A 26,598-nucleotide genomic window follows, 5' to 3' on the forward strand; every position below is an offset into this window, starting at 1 on the left:
AATATTGGAACCGCAGGCCTGCGGGTACCCCGGGACGGCCGCGGGGACTCCCGCACTCCCGGGGTCCCCTGCACTCCAGTGGGGAGCCCCGCTTGGTGAGCCAGGGACCCCCACCCCCGGACCCCCGCAGGGTCAGCCGGGAACACCCGCGCGAGCCCTGGGCTCCCTCAAGGACACCCGCGGGGTCAGCCAGGGACACCCACCGGCCTGTTGTATGGGTTTTGCGCATGCAAAAATTAAAAGCAATAATTTTTTCTAAGTCCAGCTTTTTTTGCGTCTACTCTGACCTGACGTGTTCTGATCAACGCAACTTTCGCATACGCTAAGGTTGCGTTGCTTAGGGCATCCCGCTTAAGGGCAAAATTTTATGAAAACAAGGATACGAACGAGCAAAGTTGGACTTAGAAAAAATTCCTGAAAAAAGTCAGTTTTAAAGCGCAAAGTGCCTGTTTGCGTTTCTAAGTGCATCAGGTTGAGCGCAACATAACCTTCTAAGAGCACTTTGCGCTCTAAAAGTGACTTAATAGAGCTTAGTGCATGAACCCCAGGTAATTCTTGTTGTCTCTATTCTATGCTGCACTCAGTATTCTATATAATGAAAGCTTTGTAAAGATTCTCAATGCCATATTTTGTTTAACCAATCACTATTAGCACTAAAAATGTGAAAATAACATTAGATTGCTTAGTGAATGTAACTTTGTTGTAACTTAGCACTATGGTTGTTAATTTAACCACTGCTTTTCTTGGTACAGTGGAGTTTCCAGGCGCAATGCGGATTTTCAGAATAATATAGAAGACACCAATGATATGAACAAGTACTTGGAAGCTCAAGCAGTCAAAGAACCTGTCCATTGGTTGAAGGCAGAAGGGAAAAAACAAGGGTAAGAATCTAATATTATCCTTATTAATTTTCTTTTAGCAGCCTCTGCTATTGTTTGACAAACTCATTCATTCAAATTAGTTAATTATTCATATAATCCACTACCGTACCGTTCTTTAAAGTTTTTTTTTTTCCATTTTGGCACATATAGTACTGTAGACCTCTTCTTCGCTATGCACATCTTTCCTATGTTGTGGAAGAGTTGTGCTTCATTCAAAGAATAACCAGTGGGACTAAGACACAGCATATTGAATATCAATGTGGATACGTGTTGTTTGGTCCTTCACATTTTATAGACTTATGGGTGAATTTGAAGCCCTGATGGAAAATATGGTTGTCTGCTTTGGACCCTCTTTTGTAGTTGTGCATAGCAATATCTTACTGTAAATAAAAAATAAAACATTTCCATTTATCTTCATAGTGCCGATTGGTTCATTGGTTGACTATTGCATGGAAGCATCGACTGACTTCAGTGGGAGTTTCCATGTGAAAGTGCCACAATTCGCATCCTCACAGTCTACACTCTACTCAATAACCCCTATGTTCGCTCACTTGAGAAGGAGATTACTGGAACTTTCTTCTCTTCCAGTGGTTTCTCGATAAAATTCCATTATATCAATTGATTTATTCTACCTGTTTTTTTAATTATTTGACCTTTCTAATTACATTACTAGAAAGCAAAACAACAAGAACAATACAATGCAAGATACACCTAAAATATATTTTCTTGGGTGTTTTCTAATAATAGTTTTCCCAGCAGGATATGTGCATTAACTCAGCCTATCATAATGTTTAGGAGGCAATCCTATAATGGTATGAATTCTGTTCATCTTTTGGAGCTAACATTTCCCAGCAACAAAACTGATGCAAAATAAATACTCCAGTGTTATTTTTTTACACTAGCATATAGAATTAGTCCCCATGGCGATTATTTATAATTCTACAGACTGCAAAAATAGTGCAAAATAAATTAACCAGATTTATCAAAGGAAAACCTCTTGCTTTTAATGGAATTCTTTTTCTAATAGACATGGCGCTGTTACTTGCACTGTTTCTCCCCCCTCAGGTTTGCAGCTGGGAGACTGTTGTAGATAAACCCCAAAGTCTATGCTTCCTTTTCAGCTCCAGTCTCTTTACAATTCAGTTTCTTTATTTACATCAAACCAGTTATGATGTTGTTTGCAGCATTCAATACAGTCTGATTTCATGGTCTCCAGTAAATCAAAATACAAGGAGTTAATTTAACGAGTGGCGAACAGTACAGTACGTCATATGTCCTTTTCCCATTGCATATGGCGTGACAACCATCCCATGCATTAGGCATGGCCCATAATAAGTGCAGCTTGTGGCCCACAGCTTTGCATCAAGCTTGTTGGTCCCTTGTTTACTCTCCTTGTTCTTGTTTGCAATTTGGGGAGTGAATATGTGGAGCTATGGAAGGAGCTACATGCTTTCATATTATAATGATCCGTATCAACTTTTCCATGTGGGCCCATCACTTTTTTTAGAAGACAAATGTTAGTATAATCAGATCTGCGCCAAACGTAAGAAACTTGATTAGCAACAATTTTAACATTTGACACGGCTGCCATAAATAAAAAACAATTAAAAATATATTGTGCATCTCGTTGCACTTGCCAGGAGCTTGAAGCATAGGCCAAAGAAGTGAGTAGCAGCATTTGTATTGATATAAGGAAGTGGTACTTAAGGCTTTTCTAACATTGCCAGGTCCTTTAACAGCAAAGTGATTCTAAGTAACACTTGAGTTTTAACAGCTGCATTTGTTTTGAGTTTCAAGGCACAATGCTAACTATGAGACACGTGGAAGGTTCATACACCTGTGAACGAACCAATAACTTGGAAGCTCAAGCAGCCAAAGTGCTGGGCTCTGTTGAGCTCCACTTAATATTTCAAATGTCAATCAGCCCTTTTAGAGCATATTAAATTACCCCTTTAGTGAGAACAAATTCAGTTTAGCAGCTATTCTACATCGGGGGTAGCCAACTCCTGTCCTCAAGAGCCAATAACTGGTTAGGTTTTCATGATATTCCTGCTTCAGCACAGGTGGCTCAATCAGTGGACCAGTCAAAGACTGAGCCACTGATTGAGCCACCTGTGCTGAAGCAGGGATATCCTGAAAACTTGACCTGTTGGTGTCTCTTGAGGACTGGAGTTGATTACCGCTCTTCTACACGGTACATACTTCTCATTGTTGTTTATCCTATTTCAATAATATATCTACAGTGCAGGTGAAATTATAAAGAGGGTGTTACATGGTTGAATGTTTTAAACTACAATGCAACTCATTTGGTCGCTGCTAAAATGGACTGTGCTAATACAATTTATTTTATTTGGAAGCTTTTAGCTTTGACAAACTAAAGCTACTTCCTGTTTTCAGGATTACACAAATTGTAAATCTACCAAATTGCATTATAAATGTGGCTGAATCTAATATTGCAATGACCTTTTACAAGAATTCTGTATTATTCAAACAACTGAACACAAACTACAACACCAAAGTTCCTTTAAACTGAGACAATGTGGGGTATATTCTTTTGGACTGTATATAAAACCATGTTCCGCATAGATGGGAACGTTTGAATATATTCTTTATATAGGACTTTATATTTTTATTTGTCTGATGCTCCAGTACTGAAAGGAGGTATGGGGTGATCCATTCACTCATAATAATTAATGAAATAGAGAGAAAGATACCCCAGTGCACTCACTCTTGAGTTAAGTAGACATTTGATTTCATTATATTTATTTATAATATTATTTTATATTGAAATATTATTTAAAGTTTGAATATAGCAGCGGTTCCCAAACTTTAATCAATGACCACCACCTGCTAGAAAATATTTTTTCTTCGAACCCCTAATTAATAAACCTTATTGCCTACACATCAGACTATTGCTAACAAAACTGTGTGACTGATCCCAGGCAGCGTCCTGGGCTCGTGTGGGGAGAACACTCTTAAAAAGATCCCAAACTGCACCTCTGTGTGTGCAGACAGAATGTGTGGCATAGCTGTCAATGACTGCCAGAGATTCCAAAGTCATGCCCTACAATGCCTGTAGATACAAAGCATTGTGGGAGGCGACTTCAGAAGCTCCTGCTGTAATTGACAGCTATACCCTCAATGTTAAGGTGCAGTTTGGAGAGTTACTACTGTATGTGTTCAGTCCCCCTCACAGGCTCAGGAACCCACTACACTGCCTGATATATGTCTTTACAGATTTTATTTTGCTGAACCCCCTGTTTGGAATCACTGGGATATGGAAAAAGATGGACTTTTTAAAATCTTTTTAAATCTTTCTTTGAACAAGATGTCTTTCTTTGTTTCAAGTCGCAATGCTGTTCTTGAGAGACACGCAGAAGGCACTGACACCAGTGACAAGATAAAGTCATTGGAAACCGAGGCAGCCAATGCATTTGTTGATTGGTTAATTGCAAGCATTGCAAATGCGAAGTAAGGGTGTTTTTTTATTATTAATCTTGTCTTTATGTTTGATGCCATTTTTATTGGTCTAACAAAAATTAATCTACAGTGTTCAGTCTTTCATGTTGTGTCCAAGTGGTGAAAGCATGGTTGAGACATATTGGCCCATATTTAAAAAGCAGCCATCTACCATAATATACCTTCTGCCAGTAGAATGTGTTTCATGGCAATAGACTACTTTCTGAGAGTAGGAGAATCATGGTGGTCACTGATAGAGATTGACACATTTTATTTTGCAGATTCAGATCGGCCGGTTCCTTTCTTCCGTGGATTTCTGCAGATCCGTGTCTTTTTATTTTAACACTAACAATCCATCCGCGGATTCCACCTTGACGGATTTTAAGAATCCAAACCTCGGATTGCTGATCCACAGATTGGATTATTAAAATCCGTCAGTGGGTGGCGGAATCCGCAGGTGGATTGTTAAAGTCCACCATGGGATTGTATACAGTGGTAGTTTTTTTATTCATCCACGTGAATTGAAAATGTAACAATCCATTGGCGGCTTTGACACTGTGGAACAAATTTTGAATGACAAACTCTGGAAATTGCGGGAAACAGATTTGGACATATTTGCCCATCTTTAGACATAGGTTTCAACTATTAAAGCACAGTAGAGATTTGTGAGATTTCGTAAGCACCTCCAACATTGATCCAGACCCTGAAATTGGACATTTGCTTTGGTTTAGGAGCTGGATCTCTCATTGTTTTGCAGAATTCTGTAGGATCTAAAGCTGATATCGCAATTTGTTTTGGTCCTGTAAAGAATGCAGAAATATCCAGAAAAAAATCACAAACAACTAATCTTTAAACCACACTAATTTCACATTTTAAGGATCACAGCAGAATACGTTTTGTGATTAAATATCATTCAAATCACACATGTAAAGTGCTTCAAGTACAACTATTGCCAGTTATTTTATCACTTCCAGCTTCCTAAGCAACTTGAAAATTCAGAAGAATTATATATTTTTTATCAAAACCTATGTATGTTTGTGGTGAACTCACTGTAGGATGCACTGAATCAGAAACTACAATATTGTTCCAGTTTTTTTTTTTTTCAACTTTACTTTTATTGGGTTTTTCATGCATACATTGTATCACCAATAATTATCTCAGTAAACCTCTGTAACCCATATCTTTTTTTTGTTTCAAATGGTTTTATTAGGCATTGATACAACATTTGTCATCGTACAATCAACATAGCCTAATTCGTGAACAGTTTTACATTTTTTAGGAGAAAAAGAATAGACAACCTAAATTGTCGTGGTGAGGGGGAGCCTTCAGGGAGAGAAGGCAGAGGGGGAAGGGGGGGAAAGCAAGGGGGGGCCCCACCCGGGGGGCCCACCCTGGCAGGCGGGGTCTCATATTGGATATTGAGTCATCTAGCTTTATCTAGTCGGTTAGCTTTGTCTAGTTAGTAGGATCCAAGGCTCCCAAATTTTGTAGATTGCGAATAGATTTTGTCTCAGGGTAGCCGTTAGCTTTTCCATGAGCATCACCTCACTGATTCTCTTTTTGATTGTCCCTATCGCAGGTGTGGTTATTCTCTTCCAGGAGGCCGCAATTTCACATCTAGATGCTGTGAGGATTAAGGAGATCAATTTCCTAGTTGGTCGGTCAATTCCGGGGATTGGCCTGGCCAGTAGGAAGGTTAGTGGTTCAATAGGCAGTTCCAGGTCAGTGACATCTTTTATCAGAATTTGGACCTTGGCCCAGTATTTCACAATTTCCGGACATGTCCACCAGATGTGGGCCATGTCCCTCTATGAACACAACCTCTCAACATAGATCTGATGCCAGGGGGTAGATTTGGTTTAATCGTGCAGGGTAAGATACCAAAAAAACATAATTTTATAAATATTCTCTTTTGTTGTGGTGCATATAGAAGTTTCTGAGGCTGCCTTCCAGATTTCTTCCCACGTCTCTCTTTCTATATCAATGTTTAAATCTGCCGCCCATTTGACCATATAGTCATGTACAGTAGAGGAGGGGTCGAAGATCTCTCGAGTTCAATGTATATTTCCGATATTAGACCTTTTTGATGGGTCTTAGTTTTACAGAGATACACAAATTTTGTAAGAGAAGGGAATTCCGGGAGTGGGCATATTTTTTGGATAAAATGTCTGATTTGAAGGTACTTAAATGTATCTAATTCTTTAATGTTGTATTTGGCCCTTAAATCTTGATAGCTCAGAAGCTTCCCAAAGCTTAAAAGATCGGCAATCGTCCCAACTCCCCTCGCACTTAGTTGGTCGAACAGCTTGGATCCGCATCCTGGTGGGAATTTTGGGTTATTTAGGATGGGCGTCAACTGGGAGTAAGAAGCGGACAGGCCATATTTAGTTTTACATCTAGACCAGACTTTCCACGTATGTAGCGTAGCCTTTAATTTTAGGTTATGGGGTTGTTTATCTCCTTTGTCCAGGCTCCAGAGGCAGGCTAATAGAGAAGGCATTCTGGCATAATAGGACTCTATTTGAACCCAGCAACAAAGGGCTGGGTCTGTATTCCACGTTACTGCCTGTTTCAGTTGAGCGGCTTGATAATATTTATTTATATCCGGTACCCCAATGCCTCCTCTGGCTCGTGATGCCAACAAGATCGATCTCGCGATTCTGGGTCTTAAAGCACTCAATGACCCCTATGAAGTGTAATGATAATATTAAAAATAATCTTTAATGCTAAACTAATTAAAATAATGGGTGTTAAAATACATCAATGACACACATATATGTTAACCCTAAGATGAGTATATATGACACTCCGGGTTAATGTAATAGAGGGACAGTTTGAGGTGAATTAGATCAAACGTGTCCAGAGAACTGATATGCAGTATTCCCTAATAGTGGTAGTTAGGTATGAGCAAAGGTGGGGGCTGCAAAATCACCTGTCTAGGTAAAAAACAGGTCTCAAGGTGATAGTAGTGGAAATGTGAGACTGGTCAAAACGAAGCTATATATAGGTACGAAATAAATGCACACCAATCAGTGTGTGCTCACTAGGTATATAATATATTGCTTCAATGATGCAAGATCAATACTGTATTTTCTCCCACATGTGATCACCTAGAAAAACAGCTAATAAACTCCAAATGAATAAAGAGCTGGCTGTAATACACAGAACACAAATACTATGGCTAATAAGTTCCTATAAACGGTGTGGCTGTTGGTATACCTATGCACATATTCATGAATGTGCTACCACGGTTAGGAATGCTTCTGCCACTAATATAGCTGTGTATAAGTATAACGAGACCTGTCTAGAGTGTCAAACAAGTCCCAAGGTGGACAACTGGGAAATAGGAGATATGAGACTAATCGTAGTCCTACTAATAAGCAATATGTACACACTGATCAAGGGGTGCACTCAGCATATAATATATTAATCCACACATGGATAGTCAGCCACACATACCCCACAAGCAAAACACCTAAAAATCAGATGATAAACTCCAGGATGTTATATAACTAGCTGTCAACAATTAACATAAATACCATGGCTACTAGACTCCTATGAACGGTGTGGCATGTGTATACCTGTGCACATATTCATGAATGCGCTTCCACTGTCAGGAGTGCTAATACCACTAATATAACAGTGTATCCAAAGAGTTAAAGCAGCCCCAACCTCACCTAACGCTGCCGAGTCACCACACAGACTCCTGCCCAGGATAGAAGGGAGTACACGCGTGCAGTCTAGCAGCTGATTGCTTTGCAATTCAGAAGGCTGCCACGGAAGTCCTGACTGCGCGCGTGCACGTGACAGATACCGACGCGCGTGTTTCGTGATTAGAAACACTTTCTCAAGGCTCAGTGTGAGGGGGAAGACCCATTGATCGTAATAAAGTTTATATATGCATGGGTGTGTTTCAATTGGTTGGGAGTTTCACCCTAGAAGTGTGTCTATGTAGTGCTGCTGTATAGGCTCTAATACAGCACCATCAAGTAAACATAGGCTGTCCTCAATCAAATAATTGATATAATCACAAAGACGTTGCAGCAGTGCTTAAGGAATGATTAAAGCACTGTTGCACATGATCCCTGCATGTTATGAGTTAATGAGCATGATAGGCAGAGAGTTGTGATAATCATGGGAGTATGAAAATCAAATTTTACCCCTGAGGCTAAAACATAATATAGACTCTAATCAATGTGGGTGAAACATATAAAATATTAATCCAATTGTAGCATAAACATCTTCTGTGGATAATACTCACAGACATAAGATGTAGGTAGATAAATAACCGACCTAATAACGTAATTTTTTTAAATTTAATAGTGGAAAATGGCAGGCTAATGTGAGGCCCCGTTAAGCAGTGTGAATGGCTATATGGTGTACACTATGTAGCTAACAATGCCACATTGTGTACATTCTTTAAGACCGAGATCAGGTAAGTATATATAGGTTAGCTACATTGTGTGTGCTAAATGGTTACTTGGTATCGCAGTTCTGTACATTGCCATATTATGTACTTGCCAAGTGACCGAAATCAGGCAAGCCTCCTTGCAGCACTGCCTACCTCTGGCAAAATGAACCTGCTCTGTATCTTAACATTTTTCTTTCTCCTGGCCTCATGGAGATGTTACTCTCTCTATACACTACAAACTTCTCCATCCTGGCCCACACCCAACATCACCATACACCCTGGACTACTCAAAAGCCTTGCACTATCTACTGAATGTTGGTGGAGAACTCTAAAAACCAGCACACCAACCACTGCTCACTCTAATGGCAAACACCACAAATTTACAACCTCCAAACAACTACCCAAATTCCTACTCGTACCGTTACTCTCCTTAGCAGGTGATATTGAACCTAACCCAGGTCATCCCATTTCAACTCTGTCCCATGGCCCTGAGAATTCCACCTTTAAATTCCAAAAAGGGCTATCTGTCACCCATATAAATATCCGGCGCCGGCTGCCCAAACTGGACGAACTAAGGGCATGGTGCCTTATGCATAAACCCAAAGCCATCATTCTTACAGAAACATGGCTATCCCCTAAAACCCCTGATGCAAATATCGCCATTCAGGGATACCCCATTTTTAGGGGAGATAGGTCAAAGAGAGGAGGAGGGGTGTTATTTTATATTGCAGACACCTTACAATTTATACTGTTAAATTGCCCACCAAGCCCACACTCTTTTGAAATCCTAGTTGGCAAAATCTGCCTCCCCTTTTCTAAGCCCATCTTGCTTGCTGGCATCTACCGCCCCCCTAAAGCCCCTCTACAATCCCTGACTGATATCACCCAATTTCTTGGCTCCATTTCCTCTCTGAATGAGAAGAGTGAGCTGATAGTTCTTGGGGATTTCAACTTCAATTGGCTTGACCCTAAAACCACAAAATACAGATACAAGTCAAGTCACTTAACCTATTGCAACTCATTTCCCAACCCACACGGATAAACCTGAAATCGCACAACCATTCCTTGCTAGACTGGATTCTCTCCTCAAACCCCAGCAGAATCCAATCCTCTGGCATCCTTCCTGACATTTTCAGTGACCATGCAATAGTGTACTGTGTAAGGAAAATTAAACCGCCCCAATCAAGCCCTAAAGTTCTCCTCACTAGAACATTTAAAAACTTTAACCCACAACAGTTTCTGGATGACCTTACCAACTGCCCATGGCACAGAATCGATTTAATTCCCGACCCTGATTCTGCGCTCGACTATTTCCAATCCGAGTTCTTAAAACTCTGCGATACCATGCTCCACTACGAAAAATAAGGGTACGGGGGGCCCACCTTCTATGGGTTACACCTGACCTTATTGCACTCTACCAGCTCAGGGATACATTGTGGAAAAGCTACAAAGTAACTGGCACTACCAAGGATCTCAATCACTACAGATGCACGCGGAACATGTGCACAAGGCAAACAAGGCACGCAAAAGCACAATATTACTCTGACAATCTCCACCAAAATACAACAAACCCAGCTAACTTCTGGAAGGTTATCAAAAATATATTCCAGCCTCCTAACCATCAACAACCAAGTAATATCACTAAGGGGGATATTACTCTGACAAACCCCACTGATATTGCAAATGCATTCAATGATTACTTTGTGGGGTGTGCCACTAACTTATTAGCAAAACGCAGCCCAAACCACAAACCTGAATCTCATCCTGGGAGTACCCCTATAGTCCTACCCCCTCCCAACACTGCCTACAATTTTCAATTTGGCCCAGTATCTGAAGAGGAGATTATACAAGCGCTCCTCAAACTAAAACTAAGCAGCCAATGTGGACCTGACTTACTACAATCTAGGTTCCTACGACTTGGTGCCCCAGCCATTGCCAAACCAATTGCGTCCATAGTCAACTCTATCCTGTCTGCAGGCCATATCCCTTAAACCTGGAAAACTGCCAGAGTTGTCCCAATCTTCAAAAGTGGAGACAAAAATACTGTCTCAAACTACAGTCCAATCTCACTTCTCCCAATTCTATCCAAAGTCATGGAAAAATGTGTCCACTCCCAATTAAGCGATTTCTATACCAAGACAAATTTCCATAGCCAATTCCAATCTGGGTTTCGTCCCAAACACTCCACCGTAAATACCCTGCTAAAAGTTTGCAATGAAATCCAGCGTGGAATGGAACGGGGACAACTCACTGGTGCAGTATTCCTAGATTTTGCAAAGGCTTTTGACACAGTTGATCATGCTATCCTGCTTAACAAACTCCAGAGCTCTGGAATAGGGAAGCATGCTTTAAACTGGTTTCAGTCCTATCTATCAGGAAGATCCCAACATGTGTCCATCTCAGGCTCTAACTCCAACCCCCTGTATATCACCTGTGGTGTCCCGCAAGACTCTGTTCTGGGTCTCCTACTCTTCTCAGTGTTCATTAATGATCTTCCCACAGCTTGTAAGGAAGCCACAATACACATGTATGCAGACGACACAATCTTATATGCACACAGCCATAGCCTCTCCGACCTTCAACACATACTTCAGTCTGACTTTTTGAGACTCGAAAACTGGATTTCCCAAAACAAACTGTTTTTAAACACTGACAAGACTGTAACAATGGTATTTGGGACAAGACTAAATTTTTAAAGCTTCCAGTGACTGAGCTCCTGATTAGAACCAACGCTAAAACCACCCTAACTCCTGTCACTAGTTTTAAATACCTGGGCTTATGGTTTGACTCCCACTTAACATTCGGGATGCACATTGATACCCTGACAACCAAGACCTATTCCAAACTAGGGGTACTTTACAGGAACAAATCCTCCCTAAGTCTCCTGGTCAGAAAGCGTATCACACAGCAGATGCTAATGCCAATTATTGACTATGGAGACATAGTATATGGCTCGGCACCTCAAACCCACCTTAACAAACTTGACACCCTCTACAATTCAATTTGTCGTTTTGTTCTCCAATGCAACTACAACACACATCACTGCGATATGCTCAAAGAACTAGATTGGTCATCACTAGAGTCTAGGCGCAAAGTTCACCTTTCCTGTCTTGCCTTTAAATTCTTCATGGGCAAGCTACCTAGCTATCTGAACAAGCTCCTCACCCCTACCACTTGCAGCACTTATCACCTGAGATCAGACTCCAAAAGACTGTTCATGGTCCCAAGGCTCAACAAAGTATCCGGACTTTCCTCCTTCTCCTACCGTGCACCCCAAAACTGGAACAACCTACCAGAGACTCTCACATCCACCACCAGTTTAAGTTCTTTCAAATCTAAGGCTGTCTCACATTTTAATCTAGTCTGTAACTGTTTCATACGCCCATAATATATATTTTCTTTAACTGTGCACGCAATGTCTTGTATATAATGTATACCCTGTTCATTTATGTAACTGAATTTGCAACCATGTATTATTTGTTTTACTCTGTGCCCAGGACATACTTGAAAATGAGAGGTAACTCTCAATGTATTACTTCCTGGTAAAATATTTTATAAATAAATAAGTATATGTGGGTTAACTGCACAGTGTGTAGTAAGTGATTAGTTGGTGTCACAGTTATGTACATTGAGTGAGGTCTGCACCTGATTGTTGTATATTATAAAGATGGAATGATTATCCCTATAAAGCAGTGGGATATACACTTACAGACATACATAAGCATGTTAGATGTTACATGAGTGGTACAGTCTTGATGAGATCTTAAATAAATGGGGTGAACATAAACCCTTCATTCAAACCCTTAGGTGATAATGTCTGTAATGTATATATCCATCTTGCCTCTTTTTGTAACAGAACTGTGTCCCAATCCCCATGTCGTCGGTCCATTGGGAATTGATCCATGCCAATGAATTTAACAAGGATTTGATTACCTTGGTGAACAAAGTTTATATGTCTCGCTAGAGGTTTATCCGTATTATTATGTATGGAACCCATATTTTCCAAGACCCTTACCTTACCTTACCTTTAATGGGCGGCGGGTCTTGCCAACATATATCTTCCCACAGTCGCAAATGGCTTGATAAATGACGCCTGCGGAAGCAAAAGATAAGGCTAGGATATTAGGTATTCTGTTTTTGTGCTTTTTTTGATCCATTAAACTTTTATTGTGGGAACGCACCTCTGTGTCTATTTTTAAACTTCAGTGGAACCAGTGCTTCGTTTTTTTCTCTTTCCCTGTTCCTGCAATTTCCAGGGGCCATTCTTTTGTAGAAAGCTTCAGCTCAGGGATGCCAGCGTTGTCATCTGGGTGCACCTCATCAGCAACACCAGGTAAACTTATATATTGCCATAACTTGTGGGTGCAATAACCTGTGAAACAAAACTTGTAACTTTTGCCTACTGAGGCTTATGTCCAGGTTTAATTTTTCCCTCCTTTGTCCTTAGCAGCTTTTGCACTGCTGGTCCACGTGGGGTCAAGGGGAGCTTCTTCTGGTCCCTCGGCTGTGATAGCTTCCCCCAGCCCTAACTTATTGAGAAAGGCAGGCCCTTCCTCTAGTTCCCTCATCTTAAAGGACCAGCCATTCCGGATCACCATGAGGCCAAAAGGGAAGGTCCAGCAATACCTTATTGCCTTGTCCCTTAGTTGCTTTGTTATTGGAAGCAGACTCCTCCGCCTTGCTAGCCTGATTGGTGCCAGGTCTTGAAAAATCATAAGCCGGGTACCCTCAAATTCCACCGCTGGTAGGGGATGTGTTTTTTGTAAGACAGCCTCCCTGGATCTAAAGTGTTGCATCCGCACAATGATGTCCCTATGCTGTTCCGTTTGCAGCGGCTTTGCCCGCAGGGCTCTGTGGCATCTGTCTAGAGCCAATTACTCTTTCGGTGTATCCAGGTGTATACTCTCTAGCCACCGGCTCATGAACTCCCCGCACTCCTGCACTGACTCTAGTACCCCCCGGATCCGCAGATTATTTCTACGGTCGTGGTTTTCTGCGTCCTCTTGTCTGTCTTTAATCTCGTTGATTTGACTCTGCAGGTCCGCTATCTTTATATCATTTCTTTTTATAGACTTTATTGTCTGATCCACTTTAGTCTCTAATGCTCCGGTTCTCTCCCCAAGACCTGTAACTTCTCTTTTCAAATCTTTTATCTCTGCTTGCAGCATACATTTCAAGTCCTTGTAAAGCTTATTAAAGTCACATTGCCTCACTGGCTTCTGTGCAGCGTTGTCCCTTTCTTCTTCATCTCCCTCCAGCTCTGTTTCAGAGCCTGTGTTTGAAATGGGTGCCATTTCTGCATTAGCACGGGCCGCCCGGGCTCTCCCAAAATACTCAGGCATCCCCTTCTTCCTTGGTGTTTTCACTCCTCTCATTGACATCCTGAGACCTTTATCTATCTTTTATGATATTTGGCGACAAAATCCATATATTTTTATAGGTTTTGAGTGCTTATATTGTTCAGCGGGGCTCAGAGCAGCTAGGTTATGCTACCATGCTCTTTGCCGTCGTAGCTCTGCCTCATTGTTCCAGTTTTTTATATATAATTTAAACATCTTTGCTCACTTTGCCCTATATATATAATATTCCTGAAATCAACACTGGCTTTGCAGATTTAAATGACCCTGAGCTACACCACCTGAAAACCTTCATTTACTTTTCTCTTTCTTTCTTGAAGTTTTCAGAGACATGTGAAAAGATTTTTAATGACCTGCATAAAGTTTGGGGTTTATTAATGAGTATCATCCTCCCCCCGCCCCCCCCCCCCCCACCCCTGCAAAAAAAATCTTCATCCAATTACAAAATGCCTTGTTTTTTATAAAAATGTGTAACTATCTAGAATTAAATGACCATAGTCCAGTGAGGCTAATAAAATCATCATTAATAATATTTAACTGGGTCATCTTCAGTCAGCAATTAGAATTGCACACCCTCTCAATGTTTTTGCATATGTCTTGCAATTCTGCTAATGCGGTGGGTGTTGTAAAAGCAGCCACCTCCTTCTCTCATTATCTCTGCAGAATTGTCTGTCAACAGATATTTTACAGTCAAGTGCCCTTATTTGACTTTTTATGCATTTTTAAATAATGATTGACATGAATTTTATTTTAAGTTTTATTTTACGCCCAGTCTGTAGCCAGTCATAATACTAGTGAGAGACTGCACTTATGTGTTAAAGTTTTTATAAAGTGATTGCTATTCTTCGGATGATTATAATGAATATGGAGGGCACCTTGGTACTCTCTGAAATATTTGTTGGCATTTTGGACACTCGTCTGATGCTGTTGCAACATGTTTCCTTTAAAAGAATGATCAAAGACGGCACAGAAGTTGCATATGCCACCACTGTCTTGGCTGCTATGACTGCTAAAGAACTCATGAATTGGCAAGTTGATAAAAAACTCACTAAGGTAAAGTGTTGTATTAGAATTGCTCTGAATTTATATTATATCAGAACATTTTCTTAAAACCAATAATTCAAGATTAATTCCATTTTGATTGGAAATGGGGAATCTTGCAGTTGTACTAACATGATACCCTAATCATAATGAATGTATCCTTCAATAAATTAAACTCATTGTGATCTGACTTTCACTACATGAAATCTAATTGTTGTGAATATTGACAATCTAAAACAGATGCCCATATCTGTTATAGAAAGTTAGAAAGGACTCCAATATTCTTGAATTTTGTAGTTTTCTTCTTGTTTCAAAATGACTGTGCCATCTAAGTGCTGTTAATGAGAATTTAAAAAAATATATATAGGAATTAGTCAAACGGCCTCTGGAAGTACTTTGTAGCATTGTGATGTACAGTACTGTACAGCGGCATTCTGCTGCACAGCACAAGCAATATTTAAGTCATTTGAGTATAGCTCCAATGGATTTTTACTGAACTATGCAAACCACTGTTATATATATTAAAAAAAAACGGCATTAAATGAACGCATGTCCTAAATTCTGATCCTAAAAGAATGCAAATTACAATGATGTTTACAAACTGTGTTTAACAGGTTCATGCTAAACTTTAAAAAAAAAAAAAATTTGGAAAAAGAAAATGAAAAATAGGATGGACTTGTGCTTAACTGTAATTCTTGCATTTTATAATGTGTGTGCTGCAAGTTTATTCAGCTGCTTTAAGTAAACTTTGATTTGTATTTGATTGGCAATGCAGTTAAATAAACAACTCCCTGACCCCCAAAATATATGCTTATATATGAAGATTTGAACAATTACATTAATTTTGCATTGAGATAAATGAATAATAAAAGAATATAAAAACAAAGCTGCTGCCTATAGTAGTATAGCCATTTCATTATTGTGTATCTAAGTTTTATCTCTTTCTTTATTATAGGAACCTGTTGAAGGAACAACAAAATAGTACAGAATATGTCTTCAACATGGAATCCCCCGGCTCTGACTTGGATGTTGAATTTGTGTTCTGTAAATTCCAGCAGGTGGATCATACAGCCATACAGTATAGCTCTGCATGCACAGTCAACAAAACTTACAATAGAGTTTACTTGCCAGGGGATTACACAAACAATTGACTATTTTCAAATGCACATCTAATGGTCGGATCACCCTTTTTGAAACAATTAGTATAAAAATGATAAGCTTTCAGAGTATTAACTAGTAGCCTTAAATAAAGTGTTTCAAGCTTGATTATCATTGTTGCCTGTTGACTAATTGTAAATCCATCTGCACTGAATGTTTGATGTTAACTGCACCCTAAACACCTTGCTGTGTCTGAAATACATTGTGTCTGCTAAGTGAACTGGAGACATATTTAAACTGCAGACAACTTCTGAGATTCTTAGTAGAATGGATTTTTTTTGGCAAACCAAGCGACTAGGATTAACTTCAAGGTATCACCTAATTTCTTACATGCGACCAATACAATCTTAGATAACCAGCTATGGGTAATTGATAAGGTTTGGATAGTGTCGTGATTCATGAAATTAAAGTGGATCAATAATATCCCAATTTTTTTTTTACTCAATTTAAATATTTAACCGGGCATTGTACCACTGTAAAAACACCAACACTATTGAAAACAAACTGGTTCATATGTTTTGTTTAATAGCACTGCTTAGTAAATACGGACCTTAATCTTTTATGTACTGCATCCAGTCACCAACAGGAAATAATTGTTTGTTTTCCTCATTTTATTTACAGAAAATTATTTATACAGCAAAAGAGAATAGGGAATCACAGACCATTTACTTATAATTTTTTTAATACAATAGTTTGACAGCAACGGCGGAAAAGTCACATAACCTTTAGTTACAGGAAACCAACATTAACTTATTTTAAATAGCTATATTATGTCATCTATGGATTGTTGGTCCATCCAGCACAAAGGGGGTAATCCAAAGTGTCAATACAGTTCAGTTCTGTTTACATGTCTCGCATTAATTATTCATTGCTTTTAATCTTCATATTTATCTTAATTGTCATTTGAGTTTCAGTTTAAATACCCGAGGTTGAACATGACAGTGACAGGTTAAGAGCAGATTTGTATGGTTTCAGAATAGTTTGGAAGATCTTCAATCAAAGTTCACATTTTAAAAACAATCATTTAAAATCTCTGACAAGACAGTCAAATAATTTCAACAAAGTATAAATTTAATTTCAAAGTAGAGCACGGGATACTATAAGATTGATGTCATACAAATGACATTACAGTATTCATAGGCAAACTGCAACTTTATCAAATGTAGAGTATGTACAGTATATCTTTATTTATATATGTAGTTCTTCCTAATTGTAAAAGGTTTATATACACACTACAAGTTACAGTGCCCATTCACCATTCATTTCATAAAGATGTACTTTTAAAACGATGTACAAACCCATTTTAGTAACTATTTTTAAGGAAGTACTCCAAGAATGTTACACAGCATTAGATTTGGGAATGTGCGGATAATTTAGACCAAATACCTCCCCCCACCAAAATCTGTCGGTTACTAAAAAAAAAACTGAGCGGATTCAATTCGTACAGATTTCTAAGACTCTGAACTCTCTTAAAATCTGCACTTGGATTAATCCGAGGAAAGAGAGACTTTGAATTTAGTAGCATCTCCAGTTGTATATATTTCCCCTCAAACGTCCCTTCTTTTTCATGCCTGTGCTGGAATAGGAGCACACCTGAGGTTCCTTTGTGGGAGATATGCTATAGGCTAGGCAAAGTATATTTAAATGAGTCCATCCCACAATTCCTGAAAGGATTTCCATCCCAAAAGAATTAATAATACTAAGGAAACAACCAAATAAGAGGAATAGTGTCAGACCCAACGGATTAGAACCAATAACCACTGATTTTTTTAGGCCATAGTTCTAGCCATGTGAGCTAAACCAGCTGTTGGGTTGTATCACTATCACTATCACATACTACTTTTGAGCTGATTATCGATCACTGATCACTCATGTAGCTAATCCAGCTATTAGCGTATTGTCATGGGAGACCAGGTATTTACACCTTTTAAACAAGGATCATACAATGAGCAAACATGTAAAGTGAAATAAATTGAAATTTATTTGCATGAAAAGGCATACACACAATGATACACAAACTATACAAGAAAAGACACACTTACTGTGGGTCTGGGGTACAAAACTGGACTTTCCTAGGTGCATAGGCTCCTAAATAAGAAGCTTACCCTGACTGGGAAATAGACCGAAATGTCCTGGAACTCAAATTGTCATGCAGTTCCAGATGCCACGCTCCCTTCTCTCCAGAGGACTTGATTCCGCTTGACTGGGACTTAGCTCCATATGTCCTGGAACTAAAATCGGCTTGTAATCCCAACCGTGACCGCTACGTTCAATTCTGAGAACTTGGCCGCAAAATGTGGGACTTTTTTAGTTGTTTTTTCTGAAGCGATGCAGGTCTAGAAAGCCGGGTTTGCGGGGAATCTGAATTTGCCAAGGGACTTGCGCAGGTTTGCCACCTCCGTCCCTTGCTATTCAGATTCCACCCACTGGGTTGGGGTCCTCCAAGTCTGTTGGGGAAAATGGTAGTCCGGATAACTTCCATTCAGGTACTTGAGCCATGACCTGCCACTCAAATGGCTTTCTCACTTGGCATCCTCTGGTGGCTTTCATCTCCGATGTTTGGCAGACTCACCAAGTTGGTAGCCTCGGTAGCCCGCAAGAAAATTAGTTCGGAAAGTCCAAGCTCATTTACCATGCACAACATTATATATGTGTTTAAACACCCTGTGGGTGGTAAAACCTCTGATGGCGCTGAGGGTAAGTGGCTGGAACAGAAGTCTTGTGCTGAGGTGTCTTTGGAATGGCTCAGAGAGGGAGACAAGAGAAATACAAGCACCACTATGGTGTATTACCCTTTAAACAATGTGAGACATACTGCTGCGGCCAAGTTTATTCGAGCATTTGCCCATTCTTGGCCGCAGCAGTATCCTGGCGCGCGCCGGAGGGTGACGGGCGCGCGCCGAAGCAGCGGAAGAGCGCCCTCCGATCGGGGCGCTCTCCCTACCGCTGCCGGGTCCGCCGGGTCCCCCGGAACCCCCTGCCGCCGTCCCGCGATCGCGGGACACCAGGGCTCCCTCGGGGAGCCCTGGACGCGCGTGCAGGGGGCGCAGGCTCCCGATGACGCGTGACCGCGCGTCGGTGACGCGCGGCATGCCGAGGGGCGGCCACTAGCAAGCCGGGAAATCTCCCGGCTTGCGGATCTGGCCGCAGTGTGATAAAGTGTGTCGGTAGTGTATGCATGGAAATATGGAGCATTTAATGGTTAAAACAATTGTTAATACAATTGATGTAAAATATGAACTGTAAAATAAACAGTTGATGATCTTCTGTTAATAAACGAATTGAGGGCTTCCCAGCACTTCGGCCGAAAAAAGCCTTGCTGCTCCACCAGGTAAAACTGAAATCCTACTCACCGTCCTGGAGTAGGACATGTGCATTGGTACGGGGTCTTTAACCAGGGCTGGCCGTCTGCTGCGGGTTGCTGGACGTGCTGGAAGCGTGCGGAGAGGTTTCAGGAATACTCGTGTTCTCAAACAACAGAGTGGATAGCGCGCGTCTCCTCCGCTGATGTCACTGCCGGATTGGCTCAGCTACGGTGTCCCTGGATGGCCACAATACCTTCCTACGCGTTTCGAAACACTCGGTCACGTGTTTCTTCGTCAGGGAATGAATGCTACACGGGTTGGGCTTCCTTATATACCCCCAATGTTCTAATTGGCCAATGGGAATTCCCAGAGGGCGGTCCAAAGTGTAATGAGTCCATAAACACTTGCCTTGATCACATCATTAGTGCAAGGGAATGTAGAGACACTTAATGATTAGGCTATTAGGCAATTAGGCAATTAGTACAAGGGTAATAGTCCTGCAGAAAAAAATATATATACAACATATATATATATATATATATATATATATATATATATATATATATATATATATATATTTTTTTTTTTTTTCTGCAGGACTATTACCCTTGTACTAATTGCCTAATAAGCATAATCCTTATGCTCCGTTTACCTTTATGGTGTGTGCTGAAGCAGGAAATACTAGCTGTGAGTACCGCAAGCGCTTTCAAGGGGAGATTTTGGCGGGACAATGTGCCTACATGTATCCGATAATCAAGCATGATTGATGGGTACATTCTTGGGGACAACCTAGACACATTCGAGACAACACTTTCTCTGCAAAACCCCCTTCAAACTCAAACCCTAGCAATCTCTGCTTGCAGGCACTCCTGGAAAGGTAAAAACACAAAAAATGATTTATTGTTGCACATTACAGTTTATGCATAGACAATCATTGGGCTCAAGAGCTGACACTCTTGAACCCCAATACACAGATCAGAGGTAATCAAACAGGCTTAAACCTTTATTGTGAGCATGGTTACCCCCTCACCGACACACGTATCTCACAGGTATATCAGATGAACCACAAAGAACATTAAACTGTCAACCAGGAAGTAAAAATTGTTTGCTTTTAAATGAAACAGAGGGAGCAACTACAGGTATATGCACTAATTGTGGTGCTACATGATGGATATGCCCACACAGTGATATTAGATAGCTTTAATATATTTAATTGGGGTGTTTCGGTAGTTTTGAATGTTTTATTATTGTGTGTTTTGTGCATTAATGTATTTTGATTAGGGTGCCCACTGAGTGCTATAGTGGCTTATCATGCCCATATTATTATATGGGTATGATGCTCCACTATACTACTCAATGGGTTAGAGGGTGGGTTTAGTGGGTCAGGGGTGGGTGCTTAGGCCTCCAGGGTGGGTAGTGGGGCAGGGTGGGTTAACCCCTTAATTACTATAGCGGTTATTAACCGCTACGTTGATTAAGGGTTAGGGGACATTACAATGTATTTATTATGTATGTGTAACCATGGGTAAGTTTGGGCTATGATTCTTTCTCCTCCTGTGCAGTAATCCATGGTAAGGGCAGGTTTGCCAGGAATAATCATGGGTTTTCCTCACACACGTGCTGTGCAGTGAGTCAGTGAAGATAGTGTCATCAGGCTCTGTGTCCAATTACAGCGACACAGGGGTGGTGCTTATTGGAACTACTTAGTGCATAGCACTTCCTGAATTTAGTCAGTTGTCTCTACTCTTGAGAGAGACTGGTCCACCCTATCTGGACTGTGCAGGTCTCTGCCAGTCTGAGGCCCTCCCTTAGGGGAGAGGAGGGGGATCGTTCCTCTTATCTCGCAAGGAGATAGGAGAAGAGCTCGGAAAGATTCTAGGGCCAGGACTAGGAGTGATTGTCCAGGGACTTCCTTCAGGTGACAACCTACTGATGTGCAGCACCTTGCTGCAAGATGGGCAGTCTGCCATGTGTTGGAGAAATAAAGTATTCTTATGATTCAACAAACTTCTCGCCTGAGATTGGAATCTATTAGGGAGAAGCTGATAGAGGTTCTCCTGCAGAGGATCCTCCCTACCAGTCTGCGGATCTTCAAGAGATGGCGGCGCTGTACCAGTGAGAATTACTCGGCTCTACCTCAAAAGCCTGTCCTGATATCCCCTATACAATCGCGGGAGACTCAGAGCCCCCTGTTGCCAGCAGGTTTGCACCACTTTAGACACTGTAACTAGTACACCATTTCCCCAAGGGTACCCTACATGAGATTGGGGGGGGGGGCAGGGTTACATTTGGAGGCTCTGCTGAGATTGTAAAATCAAAAAGACAGGCTTTCAGGAAATCAAAGCTGACAGAGATGATGTATGCTTCCAGAGCAAGTGCTGAGGAAGTAAGGGAGTCTAGGGGTAGTCAGGAGCATGCCCATTTGCAAAGCACACCCTAGAAATAGATCTGGAGATAAGGCTATAGCTGTCCTAGTCACCTTGAGGCAGATAGTTGTATGATGCCTAAGGGGGTAGGTAGCCTGGTTAACTTGGGTCAGGAACTTCTGGTAGGTTCTGCACTATGTGTAGCCAACAATGGGTGACATCCTAATTGTTTCAGGGAGATCCCTAAGTACTTCTAGCCAGTAACCAGACTATTAACCACAGAGCACTTGTATTGGTCTGCAATTGTTTGCAGTATGCTTCATAAGAAAGAGTTTTGCCTAGCCTGAAGTACACTGATGCTACACTAAGGCAGAGGTTACATACACTGCAGATACATTAGTAGAGTGTGCCCTTACCCCATCAGAAGGATTGCGCTAAACTGGAATACTTTGTTTCACCAAGATGGTGACTGCCTGGCTAGGGAGCACCATGCGTAAGAGAAGAGGATTTAAGATGGTGGCTATGCTTGATGGTGCACCACGAGGAGAATCCAAAATGGCGGTTTACACCAAGTCTGAGTAGCGCACATGCTGTGTGCAAACAGGCTGCAAGAAAAGTATTTGCTGGAACTTGGCCGGGTCTGGTGTGAAAGTGAGAACCCTGCCCTTGCAAGGGAAGCGACAAAAAAGCAGAAGCAGCGCCCCCTATTTTCTGACTGGCTCAGAAACGAGTCTGTCCTGACGTGAAGCCGAGTGAACCTCCTCTAATCTCCACCAGAGGGAGGGGTCACCACAAGAGCCAACCAGAGAGCTTCACTTTGAGTAAAGGAGGAGCCAGATGTGAGCTGCTGCAACCTCAGTCTCACAGAGCTGGCGAGCAGGAGAGATCCTTTTCTCAAGTTCCCATGCTGACCCGAGTCAATACTGTGAGCAATATGGCCGCGTGCCATATCAACCCCTACCAGGTTCCAGGAGGCCTCCTGGTTGTCGAGGTGGGGGGCAGATAATTATTTCGGTGTCTGTGTCTCCAATGCAGACAACCGGGAGGGGAGATCAGCAATACCGCCAGATGTCTGCAGTGCAGGATTCATTACCTGTGGGCCATGGAGCCATTTCTAGCCATCACTGCACCATTGGCTGGCTCCCCAGCGACGTTGAGGCAGATGGACAACGTTGAGACGTCTGATGTCTCAAGCCAGCATACCTCCCCGATTGACCCGGTTCCAGAGTCGGACCCAGGGTCTGGGGGAATGGTGAGATCAAACAGTCTCTGTATCCAATGTCTAATCGCCTCCCACAGTGGAGAGATCCGTGGACAAGACCACAGCATATGTAACAGGTCGGCTGTTCCTCCGCACTGGCGGGGGCACAGGGGAGAGGAACCCGGCACAAACCTTGATAATTTCAGTGGGGTGAGGTACCATCGCATTAGGACTTTATATGCGTTCTCCTTGAGCGTGGTGCATATGGAGCTCTTCGCTGTGGCCATATATATGGCGCTCCATTCTTCATCTTCTAAGTTTTCTCCCAGATCTGTTTCCCATTGAGAACGGAATGAGGGTATCTGCTGCTCATGTTCACCAGAACTGATCACTTCTCCGTATAGCTGAGATGTAAGTCCCTTCGTGTCGGTCTCAGCCAGACAGAGCTTTTCGAAAGATGTTAATAGGGGGTATGGGGCAAGTTTGTTATAAAATGCCCTGATCTGGAGGTATCTAAAGAATTCTGAGTGAGGGATCTCTTTTTCTTCCCTGATATGGTCGAATGTTTTGATTTTTCTGTCGTGACCCTCCAGATCTCTAATCCGATTGTAGCCCCTCTGTCTCCAGATTGAGATATTACTGACTGATAGACCTGGAGCGAAATCAGGGTTATTCCAAATGGGTGTTGCCATAGAATGTTTTGTCGTAAGGGAATGCCGAAATTTCGTAGACTCCCAAATTGACACTGAGTTGGTCATCGAGGAGAGCGGCATGGCGGTAAATTTTCGCGCCGTTTTAGGTAACCAAATTAAGCTGCTCAGTTCCAGAGGTGCACATGCAGCATTTTCTAATTCCACCCATCTCTTTAACTTTGGGTTAGAATGCCATTGTACAATCTGACTTAATTGTGCCGCCTTGTAATATGATACCAGGCAGGGTACAGCCAGGCCGCCCGCCGCCACAGATCTTTTCATATTTAATTTACTTACTCTCGGTTTTTTACCTCCCCATATGAATTTGGATATTTCAGATTGAAGTGAGTGCAAGTCCCTCCAACTGAGTGGCACTGGGAGAGTTTGGAAGAGGTATAATAAACGGGGGAGTAAATTCATTTTGACACTATGGATACGTCCAATCCAGGATATCCTTTTGGATGTCCACTTCCGTAAATCAGATTTTAAGGTCCGAATCAGGTTGGGGTAATTTGCATTGTACACGTCTTTTACAGTTTTGGTGATGTGGACACCCAGGTATTTTATGTGGTTTTGTTGCCAATTAAATTTGAAATTTAATTTTAGTAATTTCTCCATGTGTCTAGGGAGGTTGATGTTGAGGGCTTCCGATTTGGATTGATTGATTTTGAAGCCGGAGACCTTAGAAAATCGATCTAGTAGGTCGAAGAGGTTTGGTAGGGATGTAAGGGGTTTTGTGATAATCAAGAGGATGTCATCCGCATACAGGGCCGCTTTATGGGTCTGGGAGTATGCGTTTAACCCTGAGATGTCTGGGTTTCCTCTGATTTGTGCCGCCAGTGGTTCGATACATAGGGCAAATAAAAGCGGGGATAATGGGCAGCCCTGTCTCGTGCCACTCTTTATTTGGAATGGCAGAGAGGAGTAGCCTTGGTGTATGACCCTGGCGGTGGGGTTAGAGTACAGCGATAGAATCGCCTCACTCACCCGATCTCCAAAGCCAAATGTCGCAAGCGTCTCTTTTAAATATGGCCAGTCTATCCTATCGAAAGCTTTTTCTGCATCCAGACTTAACAACATGCTTTGAGTTGCCTTACTATTTGCCAAATCCAACAGATCAATAAATCGTCGTGTATTATCCGCTGCTTGCCGGCCCTTGATAAATCCGACTTGATCTGGGTGTATAAGTCTGGGTAGGATGAGACTAAGTCTATTGGCCAATAATTTAGCGTATAATTTAACATCAGTGTTAATTAATGATATAGGCCGGTAACTTTTGCAGTCTAGCGGGTCTTTCCCAGTTTTATGAATTAGTGATATTGACGCCTTTAACATCTCCTTGGGGATGGGGGCTCCCGCTAAAATAGCGTTAAACATGCGGAGCAACCTTGGGGCGAGCAGCTTTATAAATTTCTTATAGTAAAGCCCTGAGAATCCATCAGGCCCAGGGGCCTTTGATGGCTTCAGTTCTTTAATGGCCTGAGATAGTTCTTCCATAGTGAAGTCAGCATTCAGAACTGCTCTATCAGTGTCCGTCAATCTCCCTAGTTCCGAGCTGGCTAAGAAATCTCTTAGGGCACCGCTCGTTGTAGAGTTATGTGCCACTTTTTCACCGTTATACAGTGTTTCATAGAAGGAGCCGAATTCGTTTACAATTTTCTGAGGATTAGACGTGGGGGTACCAGATTTTAAGCGTATAGCTTGGATGTTATACTTAGCTTGCCTGTCCTTTAGCATGCGGGCCAGCATTGTATCCGGCCTGTTCGCTTTCTCGTAAAATTTTCTCTTTGACCAACTCAGTGAATTGTCAGCTCTGGAAGCTAGTAGCATGTTAAGTTCAATTTTGACATCTTTTACCTCTTGTAAGGTTTTGGGGTCTAAATTCTTTTTATGGTTAGAGGAGAAAGTCTGTAATTTGTTTTGGAGATTGATAATTTTGGACTCTCTTTCTCTCTTTCGTCTGGCTGTGATATTTATTAACGTGCCGCGTAACGTTGCTTTATGGGCTTCCCATAGGACAAGCTGTGAGTCAACAGAGCCCGTATTGATATTGAAGAATTGGTCAATCTCGTTGCCAATAACATCACATATTTCCGGTATTTTTAAGATTGATTCATTAAGTTTCCAGTTCGTCCCAGGTCTATCAGTTCGGATATTATTGCACCTTAGCTCTATTGGTGCATGGTCTGACCATGAAATATCATGGATCCCTGCTCGGGTAACCTTAGGAACCAGTTGACAGGACACAAAAAAGTAATCAATTCTGCTGTACGAGCCGTGTGGGTGAGAGAAGAAAGTGTAATCCCTGTCTGCCGGATGTAGTTCCCTCCATATATCTGACAACTGGTTGGTCTTGAGGCCCCGGCGCAAAGATACACCCGCTCCTTTGTTGTACTGACCCACGACCCCTGACCTATCCATGTGCGGTTGCATGACTATGTTAAAGTCACCCGCGAACACGACGCTCCCTTGGGCTACTGAGTTCAGGGTTCTGAAAAACTTATCGAAAAAGATTGTGTTCTTCTCGCTGGGAGCGTATAAGCAGGCCAACGTGATTCTCTGCCCCCTAATTGTTCCTACAACAATGATGTATCTACCATCCGTATCACGTTTAGTTAACTGCACCTCGAACGGAATGCTGTTCCGGAATAGTATAGCTACCCCCCGTTTTTTGACTGCTGCTGCTGCTGATGTGAAAACCTGGGTGAAAACTTTGTCAAGATATTT

At 41.7% G+C, this 26,598-nt stretch overlaps 1 protein-coding gene across 4 annotated transcripts in view; it reads left to right on the forward strand.

Moving 5' to 3' along the window:
- LOC142499617 (pro-glucagon-like) overlaps positions 1 to 16,421 on the forward strand; it is a 57,361-nt gene extending 40,940 nt beyond the window's left edge. For 3 of the 4 annotated variants that reach the window (XM_075609223.1, XM_075609222.1, XM_075609224.1), the window contains 4 exons: positions 753 to 881; positions 4,230 to 4,352; positions 15,059 to 15,161; positions 16,105 to 16,421. In XM_075609223.1, the coding sequence (XP_075465338.1) occupies positions 753 to 881; positions 4,230 to 4,352; positions 15,059 to 15,161; positions 16,105 to 16,131 (382 nt within the window). In that variant the 3' untranslated portion in view covers positions 16,132 to 16,421. Of the gene's footprint in view, positions 1 to 752; positions 882 to 4,229; positions 4,353 to 13,007; positions 13,085 to 15,058; positions 15,162 to 16,104 lie in introns of those variants that run through there. The other variant, XM_075609225.1, reaches the window with a different exon arrangement.
- Positions 16,422 to 26,598: the final 10,177 nt, after the last annotated feature.

This window comes from Ascaphus truei, chromosome 7, assembly GCF_040206685.1.
Source record: "Ascaphus truei isolate aAscTru1 chromosome 7, aAscTru1.hap1, whole genome shotgun sequence".
NCBI lineage: Eukaryota > Metazoa > Chordata > Amphibia > Anura > Ascaphidae > Ascaphus > Ascaphus truei.